At 40.5% G+C, this 21,583-nt stretch overlaps 1 protein-coding gene across 1 annotated transcript in view; it reads right to left on the reverse strand.

Annotated features, from left to right (window-relative positions):
* LOC122801374 (uncharacterized protein PB18E9.04c-like) overlaps window positions 1-21,583 on the reverse strand; it is a 58,577-nt gene that overhangs the window by 12,665 nt on the left and 24,329 nt on the right. Inside the window, exons 3-5 of the mRNA XM_044070904.1 lie at window positions 13,236-13,319; window positions 11,047-11,112; window positions 10,830-10,970 (exon numbers count right to left, since the gene is read on the reverse strand). Coding sequence (XP_043926839.1) covers window positions 10,830-10,970; window positions 11,047-11,112; window positions 13,236-13,319 — 291 coding nt within the window. The remainder of the gene's footprint in view (window positions 1-10,829; window positions 10,971-11,046; window positions 11,113-13,235; window positions 13,320-21,583) is intronic.

The following is a 21,583-nucleotide window of genomic DNA, read 5'->3' on the forward strand; positions in this document are numbered from 1 at the left end:
GGTTTTATTCTAATAAAAATACAATTAGCATAAACTCATCTGTGCTCATTTGTTAGTACGTGCACTAACTTCAAGATATGCTGTTATAGTGTATGACAAATATATAAAAACTTTCTACTTAAAACCCTTATGCACAATCATATGAATTTATAAATATAATGTGCAAATAAAATGAACAAAAAATAAAACTCATACACATTTAAAATAATGCATTTAAAATATCCATGAATGCTCCTTTGTATTAAACAATTAAAAAGAATGTTCATACAGAAAAATTATAGAACATGTTAGTGCTTACCCATAAAAATAACTTGCAGAATCTTGTAATGTAAACAAAATAGAAGAAATGCTTTCAATCAAGTTTGTACAATAAACCCTATAGCTTAGCTGCCCTCATCCTTAAAATGGGGGCAATAGATGTGCTCATTAAGACCTGGGAGTCTGTTGGCTTCGAGCAATAACTGCCAGTAAAGTTCCCCAACTTCTGTCCTATTCTTCCAAGGTCCCCCCTATTATCCTGATGCACCATTTCAGTAACTAAAAACATTTTGCTCCAGCACATGTCATCGTATGTTTGTATATTGCATTGCCACCTTGTGTCCAGATTTGAATTTGAAAATTCTCTGGCTGTCTGTGATGGCCCTGACACATTTGTCATACCTCTCAACCTCAGAACAAGAAATATGGACAGAGCCATACATAGAAGTGGGACAAAGGCCCAAACATAAGGACAATTTTTAAATATTGCTCTTCTAAACGTAGGACTTGCATTAGTATGAATTTTCTGAAAAGTACGAAATCTAAATCTCAAATGTCTCATTTTCTTTCAGTCTTTAATGATTTGCAAAACAATTTTATGAAAAATGGACCAAAAATGTGATGCAAAAATATAAGCCACACAATACAGCTGGGAACCTGTTAAAGGGACACTTAGTACTGCTAACCTGAGCAGCGGACAATAATTTGAGATTTGAAAAAGTAATCCACAACTCTATTAGTTATAAGCCCCTAGTCCAAAACTGCCATTTTGCAGCAGGATTAGGGGAAGAGCAACATTTTGAGCCAAACATTGGGGACATTTGAGAGGTTGGATATGCCTAATTCTATAAAGCAATTTGCACGTACCTCTCAAAACAGTTAGGACAAGGCCAAAAACACTGGGGGAACATATAAACAGTACTATAAATTGTTGTATAAACTGGAGACAATTGATAGAACAGTTCTTGCTTTAGCATGCATTTTTCTGAATGAAGTCTGTCATTAGTGACTCCTAATTTGCCAGAAAACCACACATTATGAGGAACAAAAAAAAGCAAAAATCTATTCATTGTGAAAATCTGGACAGTTGAGAGGTATAGTTCAGCCAGGGCTGTCAGAGTTTGCTGCCTTTCCCTCTCACAAAGTCATGAGCCTCCCCTGCAGCCATTCCAGTGAACCATTACTTGGCTATTTCACCCCATTTACCATACACACTAATGTGCATACTGCTTTAGTTCTACGATGATTTGGACTTATTTGAAAGTTGTATTTTGCATTTTACAGCACAAACACCAAGACATCTGCTAAATAAAGCAATGCAATCTCTCAATGAAAACAGACTTGGCATTAAAACTTCTGCCCTTGAAACTCACATTCATTGAACAGGATTGAAACCCACATTCAAAGAAAATACATTGCCAGTGGCCAATAAAGATTAACTTTGAGCCGTTTTCAAATCATAGGCCCCTTGCACACAAAAAACACACGTGGTCTTTGATACACCTTCCTGATAAAGTATATTCCTTGTACAATACAGTACAGTTGTTAGAGGGAGTTTTAAATTTTTGAACATTTTTGAAGTAAACGGTGAAAAAATGCATGCACCAATAATGGCAAAACTGCCCAGTTCAGAACATTTCTATCATAAGTCTTCTCAAACTTCTACAGTCCACCAGTATCAGTAAATATGCACAATCCCTGAAGTAAAGTCATCTAAATAATTCCACATTAAAGAAATCTGTAACTAATGAAGAGGTTGTTTCATAGTTTCATCTACAAATAAAGTGCCAGTTGCCCTTGAGGAATAAGTTGCTCAAGTTGCATTAAAAAACGATAAGCTAGTAATATTGCAATAGGGAATGGATGGCAAACAGATTCATAGTTACTAGGTATCTTCACCAAAAAGGACTGCAGCATCCAGCCCCTTTACAATACAGTACAGTATCAGCAATGCATCTACCTACTGTGGGAGTAGAACCCAATGCCTTCTGCACCAAAAGCAAGTACACTACCTATTGTGCTATTAACAATGCAAGCAGACTGCATAAGAAGCACTAAACTTTTGTTGTAAAAATCTAAACTCAGCTGCATCTCTGAACTTTGCAGCACATGAAATCTGGAAAATCCAAAGTTTAGGGGGGGCAAGACCAAAAAAAATAGGGACACATTTTAAACATTGCTTGTATAATGTTGGAAAGTTGTTAGAATAAAATGCTGTGTTACCACTATACATGGCACTGCCAAGTATTGAAGCTAGGACCCTGTGCAAAACAGTCAGAGCAACATACCACTATGCCAAATCTGTTTAATGAAAAAAGGAACACTGAAACTTAAATGTCTACCATTCAGTGAATTCAGTTCTCACCATAGCAGTCATCTTGGCACAAAAAGACCTGGACGAAGTCAATAATGGGAGAATACAGCCCCCAAACATTCAGCAAGTTCAGTTATCACCATAGCTCTCAACCTTGGCACAAAGAGACAACAAAGCCAATAATGGGGGACACCACACACACAAATCCAGTCCTCCATGGCAGCTATTAAGTCCTCCATAGCAGCCTGATCCTCCATGGCAGCCAAGTGCTCTGTAGCAGTCTGCGCAGAGGTTCTGGTTTTCCCTGCAAGAAGGCTTGCGGACAATACAGTCCAGTGTTCTTCTGGCCATCACTGCGCAGACGTCTGGGCTGGCAGGGTGAGTTCCCTTCCTTCTCTATCCGCACTGCCTACCAGAGCAGTCTGGAGGTTAGGAACCAAGCAGGCATGCGTGCATGGAGTTCTGGACTATAACAGCAGTCCGGAACTAAGCAAGCATGCATGGAGTTTTTGGACATGTTTTATTTTAATTTTCTACAGTGGGGGACTCGCAATTTCTTTACAGGTGAGGGGGCTGCAGTCTTCTAGCATGAGCCACCCCTGGATCAAAAAGGACCCTAGGTTAGTAAATGCAGTCAATTCTATTCTCAGTGGAACTGAAAACACTAGGTCTGTATTAAAACAGTTAATACCAGTAAAGGAACAAAGTAGACAGTTGGTGTAACAAATGCTACTGTTACATATCCTGTTTTAAAACCTATACCAATTTCTTTAGGTCTGATTGACAAGACATTCTCTTCTTTTGAGTACAGCTATGTCAGTGAATCTTGTGCGAGCTGGGTGGTACCGTTTGCTGTACACCAAAAGGGGTGTATCTAGATGTTCCAGTAGAATCAGTGGGGGGGGGGGGGGAGTGTTAATTCTTAGCAAAAGCTGGGAGGAGCAGTTTTGAAGGCATACAGATAACTGAAAACTGCTACAGCAGGTACCTGCTAACTTGTAGGTTAAACATGTTAATGAAGTAGGTATATTAAAATCTGCAAAACTTGTAAGAATAGAATCAACCCTCTGCAAAACTTGTAAGAATAAAATAAACCCCCTCCCTAAATTTCCATATTAACCGCTGAAATCAGAAGCATAACCAAAAAAATAAAAGATTTCAAACCTGTAATTCAGATACAAAAAATAAATGGTGCCAAACAAGTCCTTGTATTCTCCCCGTAAAAATATATAATAAAATTATAGGTTGCCAACAGATATTATGTGGGCTGCAAATGCAGTATTGCCAACTTTGTGGTTCCAAAACCAGCAATACTTGTTTGCATACCATCTAGAGTGAAAGAATTTTTTTAACAGCGTTCAGCATTCTCTATCCATTCTGAAAGTCATTTTACTTTGACTTTCAAGGGACAGTAGTATACATGGACACTGGTCATAAGGATGCAATGCATCTTTCATTTTCTCAAATTCTAAAAATATATGTATTTTAAGGATGACATTTCCAGGTGGGTCTTCATGCAATATGTAAAGGATTTACTAATAGCATCTGATTTTCAGCAGTGTTAGGACACCCTGCATCCAACTATCCCTGCAGGAAAAAGGATGGTGTCAACAGTAAAATTACAGCTATGGTTAGCTCAGGTATGTTATCTCAAGAGTAGGATCTTACAGTAGCTATCCCTCATCATTTACAACCCCTCTTGACTGCACGTCTAAATATCAATGTGCACTTTTCCTGATCCATCTGTTCGATACATTGTTCGATTTTAAATTCTGCATCCTTGTCATCTATTGTAGAGGATGGCAAAGAGCATGATTGTGTGTGACCAATTATCTGCTTTCTTCTAGAAACGACACTCCTATACACATCAGATTAAATTTGTGGATGGTGCTTGATGATTTGGTCCCACAAATTTTTCATTGAGTGCCCATCAAAAGGGCATAATTTGGCAGATTATGCCACCAAGCAGATTAGAATTGTAATATGTTTTATGTAATTGTAAAACTAATAATGACATGTCTGATTTCATTTTTCAAGCTGAGGAATCACAGGGGAGAAGTTCAGAAGTGGCTTAGATGGATATATTAATCCGCTGATTGACAGCAGACTGGTGATTCTGGCCTCCTTGCTACCTTACCTGGTAAGGTCATATCTTACCAGCCCATGCAGGTATTTAATCAAATTGCCCAAAGTTGGTATACCACTCATGTCTCCTCATACTTCAGTATGTCAATAGCTGTGCGATTGTTTAGCTACCACCACCTTGGGGACCTTTTATGTAGAGCTGGACTTTGTCCAGATGACTAAAGTACATAATTTAGAATAATGTTTTATTAGTAATCTGTATGTTTTGTAAAAGCTCACCCAGGTCAGAGCAGATTCTATAATTTGGTGTACCTCATACTATCAGTTTTTTTTTTTTAATTTTAGTCTTCTGTCCCAACCATCTGCTGGACTAGAGGGTTAATAGGATCCAAACGTTCTTTCAAGATTTGTGCTAAACAAAAATTTAAATGGTCAAAGACTGAATTCTACAAGGAAATGGAGACCCTATGAAAAATTATGATAAGACCCTAAGCCCTTCCATTTGCGCCCCTTGTGTCAAATGAAAAAAAAAAAAAAAAAAAAAAAAGATACTCTAAATGTACAAAAAGAATTGATTCTTACAGCAGTTATCTTCCTCCACCACCTGACTAGCTGTCACCAACTGCAGCTGGGTGACCAGGTTTATGTGAAAACCTTCCAAAGAACGAACAGTTTGAGCCAGAGGTGAAAAGGCCCTTTACCTTGTAATCCTCACCACTCTTGACTGCTGTCCACTATGCAAGACAACCATCCTAAATTCACTCATCCCACTGCAAGACCCATCATGTGTTCCAGATGAATCATTGCTGGCAAAGATATTGCAGTTTCCTTTAATAACCTGGTCAAGAGAAAATCAGTTTCCTTAGTTCTTTGACAGTACACTGACAAATCCTGTATGTTCACATATACTGCAACATTCTAAGGCAGGGATTCCCACGATGCCAATTCCTGCATCACAGGTAACTGAGAAATAACTTACTGAAGCTGATCTAATCTGGTATATAGTCAGACTAATTTTTAAAGGTGGTTCCTCTTCAGCTTACCACAAATCATGGACACGTCAGAAATGGGACTGAGCCAGTGGGAACCAGCAGATGCAATGGCACAAGACACATGTTGAACTCTTAAGATGCTATGACTGGGGATGTGGCATGGGCATGAGTGTACATTTGTGGTGAGGATGCCTACCCCCTGGTTTCCCCAAACTGGTCTGGATGTTGCTTTATAGGCTATATTACTCCCGCTATTCAACATTTCGAACACCCCAGGTAGGCTGAGAAAGAGTAATCCACTGGACAGAGTGTATTTTCAGTGAATTCCTGGGTATGGCGTGCAAAGGACAATGCTTGAAATCACCTTGCTTGCTCAAATTCAGGAGGGGCTAACCATACTTCATATCACATCACGATGACATATGGAAAAAGTGACTGCAATATGAACCAATTGGCACTTGATATGCCTGCTAGAAAAGGGGGTCATGTGCAAAAAAAAAAATATCAAGGCTGTTCTTGTATTCCTGAACCATAAAACAGGAAAAGTTGGCCAATGTCAGAGCAGAGGGCCAGATATTTGGACAGTACTAAAATTTGGTACATTTTGGATGTTTGGGGCATTGGTAACCTGGAAACTGGTATATTACAAGGTATAAAAACTGGTATTTTTGGTATTTTTAATTTTCTTTAATTTTCTTTATTTTCTGTTCTAATGGCTGTAACCAGAGTCTTGGATCACACCTGCACGTGAACTGCCACTTGTACCTTATGAAAACTCAATCAGTACAGATGAAGTGCATTTATCACATTAAGAAAAATTAAAATATAATTGTGTATTATGGACACTAGTTGTGTCAAAGGAGGTCTGTTAGAAAAAAATGTATCATGATTATTCACAAAATGCAAATCCACTTACAATTTCTTCAAACAGGTGTTTAATATTTGTTAGAAATATTTAGTACAGATGCAAATCACAATTACTTGTAGTTCTGAACATTTCACAACTATCAGGTAGTGTATTAACAGATGACCGAATGTAAAAAAAAAAAGTGCTGAAGGAGTTAAGGGATGTTACATAGACTGGTTTCTGAAAGCAAGAAAGAACACACTAAGCTTGGACCTTCCCAGGCTGGGATGGATAGTTACAAGGAATGTTGGGGAGTTAGGTTTGTCTTTTCCCAGTTAGGGGTCGCCACAGCAGAAGTCTGGTCCGCTAATGATTGGCAGTGGATTTCTTATGGTGGCGAGTTGCCAGCCCGATGCCCATCTTTCAAGGAAGGCACACCCATTCAAATGTACTGGTACTAAATGTACAAGGTCAGGAAACAAGACTGCTTAAGCCAGGTGGCCTGTACTTAACATTATTGGTACTAAAAATCATGATTATTCACGTGCAGCATTAAGCATGCATGAGGGTTTGCAGAAATCCTATTTGACCACGTCAGTATTCTGCATGCATGCTACTGATAAGAAGTGTGTATTTCTGCTGCTTGGGGAGACTATTTTAAATTGTAGGTACTCTCCCAGCACTGATTTGTGGATTTAATTTTTGCACATCCTAAAGTTATTCTTGACTAGACTAAAATTAATGTTATGTGCATTTTAAACTACTTTAACAGCTATTATAAGTCAGTGCATTAGAACAGCTAAGATGTTCTTCCATCCACAATACTTCAGTGGACAAAAATTCTGCCCTATGGCACATACTGCATACTAACAAATTCCAATAGGAGATTAAAGCTTATGACAAGGCTGAAGCTGCCAAGAGCCAATGGACACCAAGTGGTGTGACAAAGCACATTGTTGGTGCCAGTTAACACTGCAATGGTTTCAGAAAGCAAAAGGGTGCCTTGCAGGGAACAGAACTGAAACAGCATGAACATACCTCTTGTTCTTCCAGAGCAATAACACCAACTAGATTCTGCTTCACCAACTCTTGCAGGTGAGGAACAGAGGCAGCCTGATATCAGAAGTACCAAAGGTCTAAAGTCTGGGCAGAACTTAAGATACCCCCATGGAAGTTTGGGGGGGGGGGGACTTCCCCACTTTGTGTGGTTGGCTGTGAAGCTTCAGTCAAGCAAGGCTTCCTTGTCAGTAGCAGCAACTGACAAGCTTGGAAGCCTGGGCCATGCTCTGCTTTCAATGCCTTAAAGCAGTACGTCAGGTCTTTTAGCAACTCTAATTTTAGCTAAAAACAAAAGTACTGATAGGATAAAAAGCTTAAGGATTTAGAAAGGCTAAACAATGAACAGCAAGTCAGAGGATGAATGCAATAGTTTACTCCAGCTTGCAGTGTATTTTAGGTAGTTCAAGTCCATATCCAAGGCTAGCATAAGGATTGAAGTGATCACTCAATGTTAGTAGCCTGAATAGTAGCACTCCTTCAAAGCTTTTACAGGTTTATTAAATACTAGGCTAGCTGCCCTTGTGGGCCAATTTAAGCCCAGCCCATTTCCCTTTTGCATTCATAATAACCCATCCCATTTAGGGATAGGATTAGCTTTACCCCTAATGAAAGTAACTGGGATGATGCTGTAAATTTTGGGGGACCCTGCATGGCATAAGTATTTAGTAGCTGCCATTAGTAGTGGGCAGTCCTGGGGTAAACTGTTTCCCCAAAGATCTAAGCTGCTCTTGAAAATTGGCAGGGATAAAGAGTCTTCCATAAAGTGGCATCACTGTTAAATATACACCTGTCCATCCACACCATTTTGATGTTGCAGAAGAGGTCTAAATCCTTAGACAGTATTTGTGATACCAGAGGTCTGTGGGAGGTACAGAGTAGTGACAGGGTTTTCAGTTGGTCCATGTAAGATATGTTTAGGCCATGTATCCTTTTAGTAAGGCATGTCTGGGTGTTCCAGTTGATGTGGCTAGACAGATCAATACTAAAAAGGGGACAATATTTCAATGATTTACCTAATAAGAGGATTAGAGGACAATGACATCTTTATGTCTAGATACAATCCCTTTTGTTTACAAAGCTATGCAGTATATATATAAAAAAAAAAAAGAGGACCGACTATCCTCAAAATAGAAGCTTAGTAACTATGCAGGTATGCTTCAATAAGCATGGAGGGGATTCTGCCAAGTCATTCAGATCCTACTGAGTGTATGTTGGTGGCAGCGTATCTGTATGCCTAAACCAGATTAGTCAAGGACCTGAACCCCTCATTCTATTTAGTCCATACCATGTCACAGCCCTCTAGAACAAACTGGAGTCACTTCTCACTGAAGGAAGTGCTCTACAGGGAATTTTAACTATCCCGTAAACTAGGCAACCTACATAACTTCCTAGATTTTCATTTGAGCCATTAGTTGATCTAGGAAGCAAACCTTGGATTTAGTCTGCAGAAATAACCCCCACTATGTACAGTACCTTACGACTGGTCATATCCAAGCCTAGGTCTACCAGATTCTAGACAAAGGGCAGGTCTGTTGCAGGTGCCTGACTTGGAAGAAAAAAACAAAACACAACCTGACAAGGGTATACATTTAGAGCAAACTCTTACCTCTTCTAGCCTTCTTTCTTCCTACCTTTGTAGGACAGCTCCCAGATCATGCTAAGCAAAGTCCTGACAGCACTTAGTGAAACTAGTACCATGTGTCTAGACAAGGTGCTGGCAAAGCAACCCAGCACAAAGCCCAGCCTTAAGATTCATTAACATATCCATCGAATCAGCCCCTCCACTAGATTTGTGCCAGTGGGCAGTCTTCCCCACTAAAAGAAGTACCACTGACCCAAGTAATTACACCCAAGCCTAAAGCCAGCCTTCAGTTTAAAGCAATGTAGTATCACTAAATGACTGCCGATGTCCATATACCTAAACAATTTTGGGTTCACTGAAGATCGATCCTGCCTCCTATTGGATGCAGGCAAGTGCACACATGCTGCTTAAAGTGTGTGAAAAGCCTTATACGACTCACATTCTGTCATTAGACAAGCTCATCAACTCAAGTTTGAATCCCTGCATAACTCACTAGATAGCAAAACTGGCTGTTAGGTTACGGGAGCATGCTTTTATAGGAAAAACTAGCAGCATGCCTCAGATTAGTCCTCAATAAGAGTTTTATTCTGATGTCAAAACCAAAGGTCCTGTGAGACTGACCCAAGTTTGTGGCTCAGTATAAACAGCTTTCCAGCTGGCTCCATTTTCCAGCATGGTCCCAAGTAGAAATAATGGTACCAGGACAATGGCCTTAAGTCAACACCAAGAAATTAGTGTCCTTTAAGCTTTTCTTGATATACTAGCCTCAGGGCACCTTTGTTATTAGAGGGCCTGGGCACTCTGACTATTACTTATCTGTAGCCATCATTCCTTTTATCTAGGCACGTTAGTATTTTCTAGGTAAAAAGAGTTATCCCTCAGCTTCTTCCTTCAGACCCTTAATGTATTGCCCCTTGTGGTATATGCACCTCTGTAGGATAACTACAACTTGTCAAAAGGGCAATCAAGGGCTTGTGCGGACTACATACTGCCTTATGGAATTTAAGATTTGAAGGGGAACCTTTGCCTTGCCTACAAGGTCTTGAGCTATGCAAGCTCAAATAAAGTTTAAACATTCACAGCCATCTACGCTCAAGCTGCAGCAAACAGCTGGTGAAATTGCCAGCCTTTATAGAGTGCAGTCTGAGGTTGAGCCATTAGACAAGTGTTATTTTGTCCACTAAAAGAAAGGAAGCCATCAAGTCATCTCCTCCATAGACATTACCCATTGCCACAATGGTAACAGCAATAAATTCTGGGGAAGCACAGATGGAGGTGCACAGAGGTAAAAGCCTGTTTTTTTTTATAAAGTTAAGGACCTATGGAACAAGTTATCCAGAGTACAGTTGTGTAAATGTGAAACTACATATACTATGAAAAATACAATACGGGCTCAAATGGTTGAGGTTTGTGTTAACTCATGTAGGGAGCTCTCCCACCCCATTACCCATCATTGAGTAACTGAATTAATTCACACTTTATAAAATTTAGACATATGCACACAGTTTTGATTTTAGACATATGCACACAGTTTTGATTTTTAAATTGTGAATTAGTATTTCCAGTCCTATGCATACTCTCTGGAATAGACCATCTTGGTCCCAAATTAGATTCTTTCCCATCAGTTCATAACATTTTAGCTCAATACCAGTCCTTACCTTAGGTACTTAATCTATTTCCATTAAATCTTACCCATTCTACTTGTGGCAGTTCCATAACTGGTAGTAGACAGTGCTGCAGTGGTAGTAGTAGCCATAGGGCTGGTAGTAGGTAGTGCAGCAATGGTAGTCTTAGCAGTAGAGCTGGCAGTAGGCAGTACAGCTGTGGTAGTTTCTACAAGTAAAATTAGAATGTTAATACCAGTCCTTACCTTTGGCACAATTGTCTTAATGAGACTTTAAAACCTTACCATTAAACTTGTCAGCTTTGGTGGTGGCTGCAGCTGTTGTAGAGCAGATTGTTTGTTGTGCAGCAGCTGTTGTGACAAAGAACTTAAGTTAGCATCTTGGACAAATTGGATAATGAAATGCATGCAAAGTGATAGTCTATATCTGCAGTACAAAGCTAGTGCAATGTTCAGAAGCAAGTGTCTGAACAGTTCTTGTAATCTGCTTACATGTTCACTAGTGTGAACTTGAAATAGCCTTTGGTCATTTCCAAGTCAGATATACTACTGCCCTAGTTTAGTATGTTCAATTCCCACTACGTAGATACATCTGCTTTGTTAGCAGCTTTGCTAAAGGGAACTTTTAGGGAGAAACAGTTTTCACTCCACAAAATGCAGTTAGCTAGGATGAACATTGATCCATGTGGGCCATTTTCTGAATCAGCTTGTGGGCCATTTTCTGAATCCACTTGCAGATAAAGTACAAGTGAAACTAGCATATAGATAAATTACCCAAATACATTAAGTGCAGAAGCCATGCAGAAAGTATTCCTACAGACTGCTCCCTGTGCCAGCTTAGCAGTAAAGCTAGTTAGCCAGGTTTTCTGCACTGGTCTGGTGGTGCAACCCATTAGTGAGTTTAGTGCCCAGGTTAGAGTGTCATATGACACTTGCATACAATGCTGTTAAATACAAATATTGGAACCAGTTGTGTCACAATATGGCAGACAATGTGAAATTTTAATGAAATTTAGTATTAGGCTACAGAGCGGGGTCTGCTCCTTCTATCCAGGCATTACACCCATACTTTGAAAGCTGGCCAGGCCAGTATAAAACCCTGTTGATCATAATATTGCAGAGGGCCTTGGAGGCCAGTTTGGTCCATCCCCTACCAATGTGGATTTTATTTTCGCAAAATGTTATGCTCTAGTACCAACCATTTCAATCGTGAGCTCAACTCAGTGCCTCAACTTGCCACCTGAGGATTCTAAAAATGCAGGTTGCTGATTCACAAGCCTCTCCTGAAAACTCCTCAACCCTCTAAACCACTTCAGTAACAGAAGAGTAAAAGCAAGAGACCATTACAAAATGGTACCATATCACTGGCTAAATGCTAATCTCCAACTTTAATTGCTGCATACTTTATGGGGAAAAAAAAAATGTATTAAAGCGCTTATGCAGTCTTCCCATGTACCACTGTTTCTTGCTCTAACAATGCTTCCTCAGTGGGTATAGCTGCAGGAAGAGGCAATGGGTTAACTTATCCTCCCAAAAATTCAGTTTACAATTCAGATGAGATTCCATTTAGCCATTCTACTGCACGTTTAATTCAAATGGAATCCTTCAAGCAAAGGGACATTAGCATCCATTAAGTTCTTGCACTTTTGTAGACCAGATTTGGAATTTTCCCAGAAAAAAAGGAACAAAATTCAAGTGTCATTTATCAGGCCTTAATCTCTGTATGCAGCCTCACTCATGGAGCACCAAACAAAGCATCCTGGAAGGCAATTATTAAATGCAAAATGCAGAGCAGGATGTAAAAGTGCTGATAACTTCATGAAACTTTTGCATACTTTAATGCCCATGTTCTTCCATACAAAGAAAGTTGCACTATCCAACATCAAAAGTTGCACTATCCAACATCACTAAGTCATACTGAAGAGTTGTGCATTACCCTTGCCAAGGTTGCACCTGTTAAGCAACTTCTGCCAATTAAAATTGGCATTTGATAGCAGTTATGATTGTGGATACTGCACTCTTGAACCAGTGTTCATGTGAAAAACCATATGAAGGCCTACAGCTACTCAGAACAAAAATGCAAAGCATGTGGTACCTAGTTTGTATAACCTAGGGAATGAATGCATGCATCCCTACAGTTATGGCAATGACCAATTCAGAGGCACAGCCACAAAACAATTACCATTCAAGGAATACAATTAAGATTAAAGGTTTTACCCCACAAGTTAATAAAACATTACTAAACCCAAGAACAGCCATTTGAACTGTACTGCCAACTTTGGCAAACTGAGTTATTTGAATTAATCTTGGTCCACCCAAACTGTCACCTCACAATGAATAGACTAGGGAATCTGCCTCCAGTAGACAAGATCAGAGCTGTCAATTGTTTGTACTCAAGACTAGCATTAAAAATGTGTGAAGAATTCTGAAGAGTCTAATTAAATCATACATGCACAAAAAGGATTTTTAATTACCTGTAGTTGCAGACGTGGTATTAGCAGTTCTGTAGGTGGCCACAAGAACAGTTCCAAATGGCAGTAGTCTAGACAGTTTTCTTCCTATTTAAGAAAAAAAGGAATCTTAAGCCCTGCCATACTAAACATATACCTTTGCTGGTAAAACTAGACCAATAGGACAAGAGCTACAAATATGCCAATAGCAAACCCAGAATTTAGACAATATTTGCATAGCTTCACAAGTTTACCAATTCACTGCCAGAGACAAATGTACCTTAAGCTTCTAACATCCAACAAGGTAAGTGAACCAGAGTGTAGAACCACAAGTCAAGACCAGTTCATTCTTATTCCAAAACTGGCAGGGATGATGCACCAACTTGCAGCAATTCAGTTTGCTGCCAAGCCTGCCTGCATTTCTTCCTACCAAAACCCATTTGGCCTGAGCCTTTTAAGTTTGTAATTTATCTGTACTAATTTGGTTTGAGCAAAGTAACCTTACAGGAGATAAGCCCCCGCACATGTGCCTTGGTAAAAGGAATGACATTGTTTGGCACTATATCCCTTGGGCTTACCATACAAGGCATTAGTGGAAAATAAAGGCTTGGACATCTGTAGCAGAGAAGTCTGCCTTTACTACTGGGTAGATTTAGTGCAAATATTAGTTTCTGGAACCAGTTCACTACATTCCACTGAAATACTATTACAACCTCTTACCAGGAGGCCTAAGAGGCCCCCCCAAAAAAAAAAAGGGAGCTTTCTCTTGCTTGGGAAAAAAAAAAAGTTTTACCTAATGTCCTTTCAAGAAGTTTACTACAGATCCCGGACAAAGTGAAGGCCTCTAGACTGGGCCAACTCAAAGCTTTTTACCAACCCTTTGTAAAACTTTGAAGGAGTTTGACTGGTATACCAATATTTAGCAAGACAGCAAACTTTATTCTAGAGTACAAATTCAAGGGTTGGATATGAAAATATATTCATTGCTTCACCATAGAAGAGAAGCAGAGACCAAGCTAGCTCCCCCCCCTTGCCAAGTGGGGAGCTGTGTTCAGTTTCATCTTTCCTAGTGGGAAAGCGCATTTCACATGGCATAGCAAACTGCCAATAAAATGAAACCTTAAAATGGAAAGAACTGCCTTGACATACTGCTATATTGCATAGCAGTGACAGCTGGCAACAACTTGAGCCATAACCTGGATTAGCAGCGCCCATTGTCTATTAAGAGGATTCAAGTTGAGGCTCATGGGAGGGGGGGGGGGGCATTTTACATAGCCATCACCTCTACTACTCCATACTCTGATCTTTCTGCTACTTCATATCCCATTATCCCCTTAAGCGAATAACCTACCATTGCCCATTCAACATTCTGTACTAGCAGTTCAGTGTCAAATGCAGTAACCAGACAGCAGCTGCATTGCTGCTTTACTGCATGTAGAAGAGCAGGGTCCTTCTGAAATCTCATCCCATCAAATCTCTGCTGCTAATCTTGAGAGTTTCTATTTCAAAACACTGCAGCCACTAGTATGCCACCCAACCATTGGCATGCTTCCTGAATTAAAGTCCCAAGAAAGGCTACATTTAATCACTTCATTAACACCAGCACCTTTCCTGGGCTCAGAGGCTTTTTCTGTTAGAAAACTGCAATGTGCATCAGTTCCATGATGCTTCAGAAGCATTTTGGGCTGGCCTAATACTAGGAATAAATGACAAATTGTTGGCAATAGCCAAATTACCAATGTTGGCAAAGATAAGGGGGGGGGGTTGCCAATAGGAGTATTCTACTTGCACTTTACTGTATACCCCACTTTTCTGAACCTAAATATTTGAATGCATGTACAAAAGCAATCCACCCACCATTTTACATGGTTCAAAACAATGATGTGCACCACTGCACTGTGCCTCCAGATATCCCTCCTTTCTGGACGCAATCTTAGCAATCAACAGTATGCTGCTCAACTATTGCACCATACAAACAATGACGTTTTATCCAGGCCCCCCATCTAAAAACATCCAAGACCTACCCCATTAATTGGTCCTGTAAATCCTTTCACTGAAAAAATATGGTTACCTGCTTTACTGAAAAAAAAGCAGGCGACTAAACCTCTCCTCCAAAGCCAAGCAGGATGTTCCACTGAGTAGCTGAGTGCAAGTCACACTAGAAGACAGCAGACTTCATAACCTACCACTAGTGTGCAAAGACTAGTAGCACTATCAACACTCCCTTTAAAACACCTGTGTAATCAGCCATTCATGTAGTGGCAATGCAGAACAAGTCCATGCCAAATCAGTGGAGCTAAGAGGGCCATGCATTCCCTTCCACATTACTTCACTGCATAGTATTTACATTATGTACCAGCACAAAACGAAGACCAATGGCAACCTCAGTATATAAACAGCAAATTCCAACACAGGATGGATTTTAATTGTAAAAATCTGTCAAGGATGAAGTTGTCAAGACCCATCAGTAGAGAGATGTCAAGCACAACCAGTTTCAGAAAGCAAGTGCATCTTGCAAAGAACACACAAAAATCTTGTTCTGCAGAGCAAGAAGCCATACTAGCTTGCATCTGCTTTACAAAATCTTGCAGATTAGGGAACTGGAAGGCATCCTGATGTTAGAAGCAAGCATCTTAAGGCAGTCTTCACAGCCATGCTGCTTTTTGGCCAGCAGTAGCAACTGTAGTACACTAGTTTCAAAAGCAAACTTGGAAAGCACTGGTAGAAGCTTCCAAGGCCTTAAAGTACTGGTAGAGAATTGGACAGCTAAGGTTACAAATTAATAAGCATTTATCTTTTGCATGGCTTGTACTGACAGGAGAAAAAAAATTAAGTTAACTGACAGAATATATAGTCATAGAATGCACCGTTCTCCTACCTAGTGTCTTTAGGCGATCATAGCTCAAAACTGACCAGAAAATATTATCTGAGCCGCAGTTCGGGTTTCTGGCAAATCATTGATTGATATAGTAACATTTAAGTTTGACATCAGATCCTTCTAACAAGTGCAGTAATTAAAGTTGCCCCCAAGTTTGGGCCTTTGTACCACAATGTTTTTCCAGGATTGGAGCATTGTAGTGGAAGTAAGCCTCCAGCCCTATCCCCCATCTTGTAATGGGATTTAGGTAAAGCCAGTTTCCTCAAAACTTGCACAAGGACCATCAAGTAGTATGTTAGAAGCCTGAATATTAAGTACTCAACCCTCAAAATAGATATCTGCACAATAGCTACTGAAACTATTTTCTAAGTAGCAAGAGTCTCACCTCGGTGTTCGTTGCCAACCTTACTATTCAGACCCACCTTACACGATTACTGATGGTCTGAATTCGAAAGCTAAGTCACAGGTAATATATTAAATCTTCATACTGCACTAAGACCCCATGCTATATATTTCCCATCTGAATATACCCCTCCTCAAATGGACCTCGAGGCACATATACAACAGTTGGAGTTGTCTGTGAAGGAAATGCTTTTCTGCTGGGGCATATCAATAACTGGGCAGCCTACCAAATATGCACAGCACTTACTTTTATCAAATATTTATAAAAACTAGGAACTAGATCCAGCCCCTACCAATATAGCCATTAGGACCCAAACCCCATTTGCCCTTCACTTCTTTCGGCTTTTCCCTTTATTATGACATAGAATTTGAATGTTGCAGAGTCAGGGGAGGGAGCTGAAATTCTCTGGTAACAAACTTGTGCATTGATCAGTCCAGACTCTTCAGGAATAAGCCCCTATGGTGGACTGCAACAGTTTCCACTTTTTCCCCTGCATTAGAAAGTCAACACCCCCCTCCCCCCCAAGATCATTCAGGGGCAACGTTTTGAGGGCACTTCAAGTAACACTAGCATCCTAGATCTAAAGAAACTAGCAAACTCAGTCAACCTTATAGAACCATTATTGAATTTCAGCATTTCCACCAACCCTGGTAACCTGCTAGAGTTAGGTGCAAAGCAATTGAGTATCACTAGAACCAGTCTACAATCTTTACCAGTTTGGGTAATAAGTCAATTACTAGATGCAGAAAAGCCATTTATGCAAACTGCCAACTTAAATCTGAGGTCTGATGCCACACATTCTGCAATTATAAGCAAGCTAAAATCAACCTAAACATAAGGTCTTGTGTAACCCACTGGATAGAGGAAAGAGCCCAATTAGTTTAGGGGCGTACTTTTTGAATAGTATGAAACCGTATACTGCAGGGATTTGTCCTTGGGGTCAGGGTTCCATGACATTTGATGTAAAGTGCATAGTCTACCACAGGTCCTTAAATATGAATCATCCAGGCACCAATAGTTTCCAGAATGGCCTGTGTACAAGTAATCCCATCAGGACCACAGCCTTAAGCAAATGCCAAGAAATGGTGTCCTTTAAGCAGGCAAGGCAGAACCTACCTCAGTACCTTTAGGTGTGTGGGCACTGAACTAAGATAATAAAGTGGGAATTGCACTTTTCCCACTTAGCAAGGAATAGGGTCAGAAGGATCCTCATGCAGGTGGTCCGCCAGGAGCAAGAGGGCTTTAACAATGTAGTTTTGAATACCCTAGGAACAACATTCATGTGTAGAAGATAATGTTTCCTAGGTAAAGACCTGGTCAGCCCTAGAGCTGTGCAGTTCTAGAAAATCTAGGAGCACAAGTTGCCAGTTCAGAGGAGAGGATGGGAAGTCATGAAAGGGTGTGGTATGAAGTCTGCAGCTGAGGTTGATATGACACTGCACAAAATCAAGGATGCAGGTCACACTGGTGAAGAGAAAGCAGAAGTATTAGTTCTAGCAATGGTCAGAGAGCAACTTCTGCCAAGGAAGTTAGGAAGGCATAGAAGTCAGTCAAAACTGTGGAGAGAATTAAGAGCAGACCAAGATGGAAAATGGCTCCCAGCAATAGAATCAAATGTAGCCTACATTTTAAGTCAATCTGAAGTTTAAAAGTACTTCAGCAAGAAGAATGGTCATATGAAGGCTTAATATCAGCAAGAAGAATGGTCATATGAAGGCTTACAGACTATCAGCAGCATTAAGGATTGCAAATGTTGTCCCAGACTATTTTAATGCCTTAAAAGAAAACCAAAACTGGCCACCAGGCTTTTAGTGCATGTACTTGGTATATTCCTCTTTACTTGTGTATTGTATTGAAGCCAGTTCTGGCAAGGAATTTGAGCAATATGGTTGCATTTATTCCTGCCACAACCCTTCAAACGTTGCACCCTCCCTACAAAGTGTTATTAGAAACCACCATTACCACACATTTCCCTCAACACTTCAATCTAACCTATGATTCTAGTCAGCAAAAGGTCATGGGACACATCATACCTGCAAGGCACCTCATCTGTCAACCCAAATTCTAAACCCATTTCAATCCAGTGTTCAGAAAGGTTGAGCCTAAATGTCTGGATCTCCAAAATGTATGCACATCAATGGGGAGTCAAGTCACAGGGGGAAATATTCATGAACTATTTAGGTACTCTTTTAGCCCAATGTACCCTTTATGCAGAAAGTGCAATGGATGCTACTCCCATCTCCATTGCAACAAATATTGGGCAGTCGCCAGAAACTCTGCATTAAGAGTTCCGGATCAAAATTAATGGAGGACGAAACTCCTTTACAACAAAAGTGAATCAGTCCAGCACTGAGTAGGACTACCAGGACTATAAATTCAAACACACAAAATATGTAGGGGTCTTTAACCTCTACAACTCTTAGCTCATCTCTGAGCTGTCCAGATTGTCACTGCATATTTTTTTGTCTTGTTACTCAATACATGTGGTTTTCCTGAAGTCAGAGAATTTATGTCAATGTACATTCGGGTTAGACAAAATATTTCAGAAAATGCATGACAACACTCTAGCAAAGTTGAGAGCAGACAGACATTTTTGTACTTTGCCCCTGCCCCTCCCTTTTATGGCTTCTCCAGATTTCATGTTAAGAGGTTGACATGTATGCTCCATAACTTCACTGCTTGCAGGGCAAAATCTTTATTGCCTTGCATTACCTTACTTAAGCGAGCAAGCAAGGAAAGACTGCATGAAATGGAGGCATTTCCAGTTAGCTACAAAGTATAGTGTACCTATGTTCCTACTTCCATAATGGGCACTATTAAAGTTGTATGAACTACTGTTTGCAGTATATGCCAGAGCATTGCATTTCAGAATGTATCCCCTACAGATAACTGGGCAGATGGGCAGACCAAAGAATGGTAGAACCCCCCCCCCCCATCTACTAGAGATGGAACCCGTTCTTTTCCGTTTAAAAGAACGGAGACTGCAGTCAGTGGGCTGATGCAGCAAGCAGAGCAAGTCTACATGGGAAGAAGCTGGCACTTATTGACTACTCACAAATGGAACAAGCATTTAAACAGCAAGAACTGGAGTTGAGCCCCAGTAGCCAGATGCATGAACTGGGGAAAGTTTGCTCAGTCTAATGCAAGTGCCGTATTTTACGTTTTAGTCCCATTTACAGGCAGGGCCCACAACCACAGGGTGTGCCACCTAATGTGAACCAGTGACCTAAAGGGGACTGCACACATGTGCTATACAGTCAATGTACCTCAGAAGCTGAAGCATATCAAAATGGTCTACACCCCCAGAGTGCTGCTTTTAAAGGTTGATTCAAGTCACAATTCAGCTACAAACTAGAGAACTCTAGTTTATGATGTAGTTTGTCTTCATAGCACAGCACAATAGTTTGTCTTTATAGCACAGAAAGAACTCCAAAACCATACTACCTTTGCAGAAGAAAATAGAGGGAAATTACTTCCCAGCTGGCATTAAGACTATTACTTGAGGGGATAGCCCAAGCAGCACTCAATGCATTAGCTGACAGTTTTAAACATGACACAGGAACATGCATGGCAAATTGAAAGGCAAAAGCCTTTCCTCTAGTAAGAGGATCAGATGTAGCCTCTTTTCTACACTTTTGCAAACCGCAATATACTGCAGCTCAAGTTTCAGGATAATATTCCTTTGCTTGCCAGAGGAATCCTTTTTGCCTTCCAGTAAGAAAAGCAAGTGTTTTGGTGCGTCATTTCCTATAGGAATTCAGAAAGCTAAATGACAACCCTCCAGTAATTTTAGAGGTCTGAACTTATTTTTGGTCCATTCCCTCAGAATCTGTGTCAAGGCAAATTGATTACACTATTCAAAACAAATATCTTGCCATTTAGTGACTATGTACAAAGTGTATTCAGCATGGGGAATATACAGAAATCTTAATATCGAAGCATTTAAGGCACAATTAGAAGGCACTAGCCCTAATTATTGGTTTATTACAAGCATTGTAACCAACTTGTAAATATGTACAAGTCAGTCTTGCATCTCAACCGGAAGCCTGTTTATCCTCACTAACATTGCCAGCATGAAATAGGAGCAGTATTTGGCATTTTTGCTATATGGCTACTTATATAGTTACTTGGTTAGCTTGTAGCTGTAGAGCCACACAAGTTCATAGGAGAATACTAGGCTAATGGCCCTGGGGCCTTTACAAGCCTAGCCCATAGAAGTGCCCTGATATTGTGCCACCCAGCATTAATTCCCAGGGCCCCTATCAAGTAGCCACTGGAGTGATCCCAGGGTGAACTTTCCCATTTCTCATCCACTCAAGATTTCACTTGGAGGGCTAGTGAGGTGCCCTGCTTGACATATATGGGAAGCATATTCCAGAACATGGTAGTCTTGGGTTATGAACCTATCCCACCAGCATATGCTGTTGATTGTGGTAATGAAGCGGAGGTCTTTGGGGCATGTGGTGTGGAGGGATTGGGATCTCTTTAGATGCAAAATTTCTAACAGAGCTGGGTCAGACATGGTTTTGCAAGTCAAGCAGAGATCGCCTCCAAAGTAGGAGATGAGACCGAATAGTTGAGTTTGAGCCTGTCCATATATAGACAAGTGTTGAAGGCCCAAGATCCTGAGGTACTTGGCCTCTCCAGCTGTTGCAGGTGTCTAGTGAGGTACATGCCAAATGGGGCATTATACTCTAGGATTGGTCTAATGAGGGAAGAGAAATGACTAAGCAGTCTTTGGTATTAAGCTTAAGGCCATGGTTTTGACACCAGTCATTGGTCAGTGAGGCCTTTCTCTCTAGGATGTCTGCATCACTTGGGGGAGTTCATGCCTCCCAGCTTGCAAGTCATCTGTGAATTTGCTCAGCCAGTCCCTCCATGTTGGTCTGGACTTTTGACAAGTAGATGCCAAACAGGTGGACCCAGGACCAATCCCTGTGGGACTTCACTTGTGACTGGTTGGCAGAGTCAGATACTTTCACACTGGGTTCTACGAGAAAATTTGCAACCCACCTAACAGTTTATGCTATGCCAAGTTTAATAATTGAGTGAGGAATGGTAAAGGCCTTGGCCAAATCGAGCTAGGCTGTA

The sequence above is a fragment of the Protopterus annectens genome, chromosome 4.part1 (assembly GCF_019279795.1).
Source record: "Protopterus annectens isolate FY-2018-M chromosome 4.part1, PAN1.0, whole genome shotgun sequence".
NCBI lineage: Eukaryota > Metazoa > Chordata > Ceratodontiformes > Protopteridae > Protopterus > Protopterus annectens.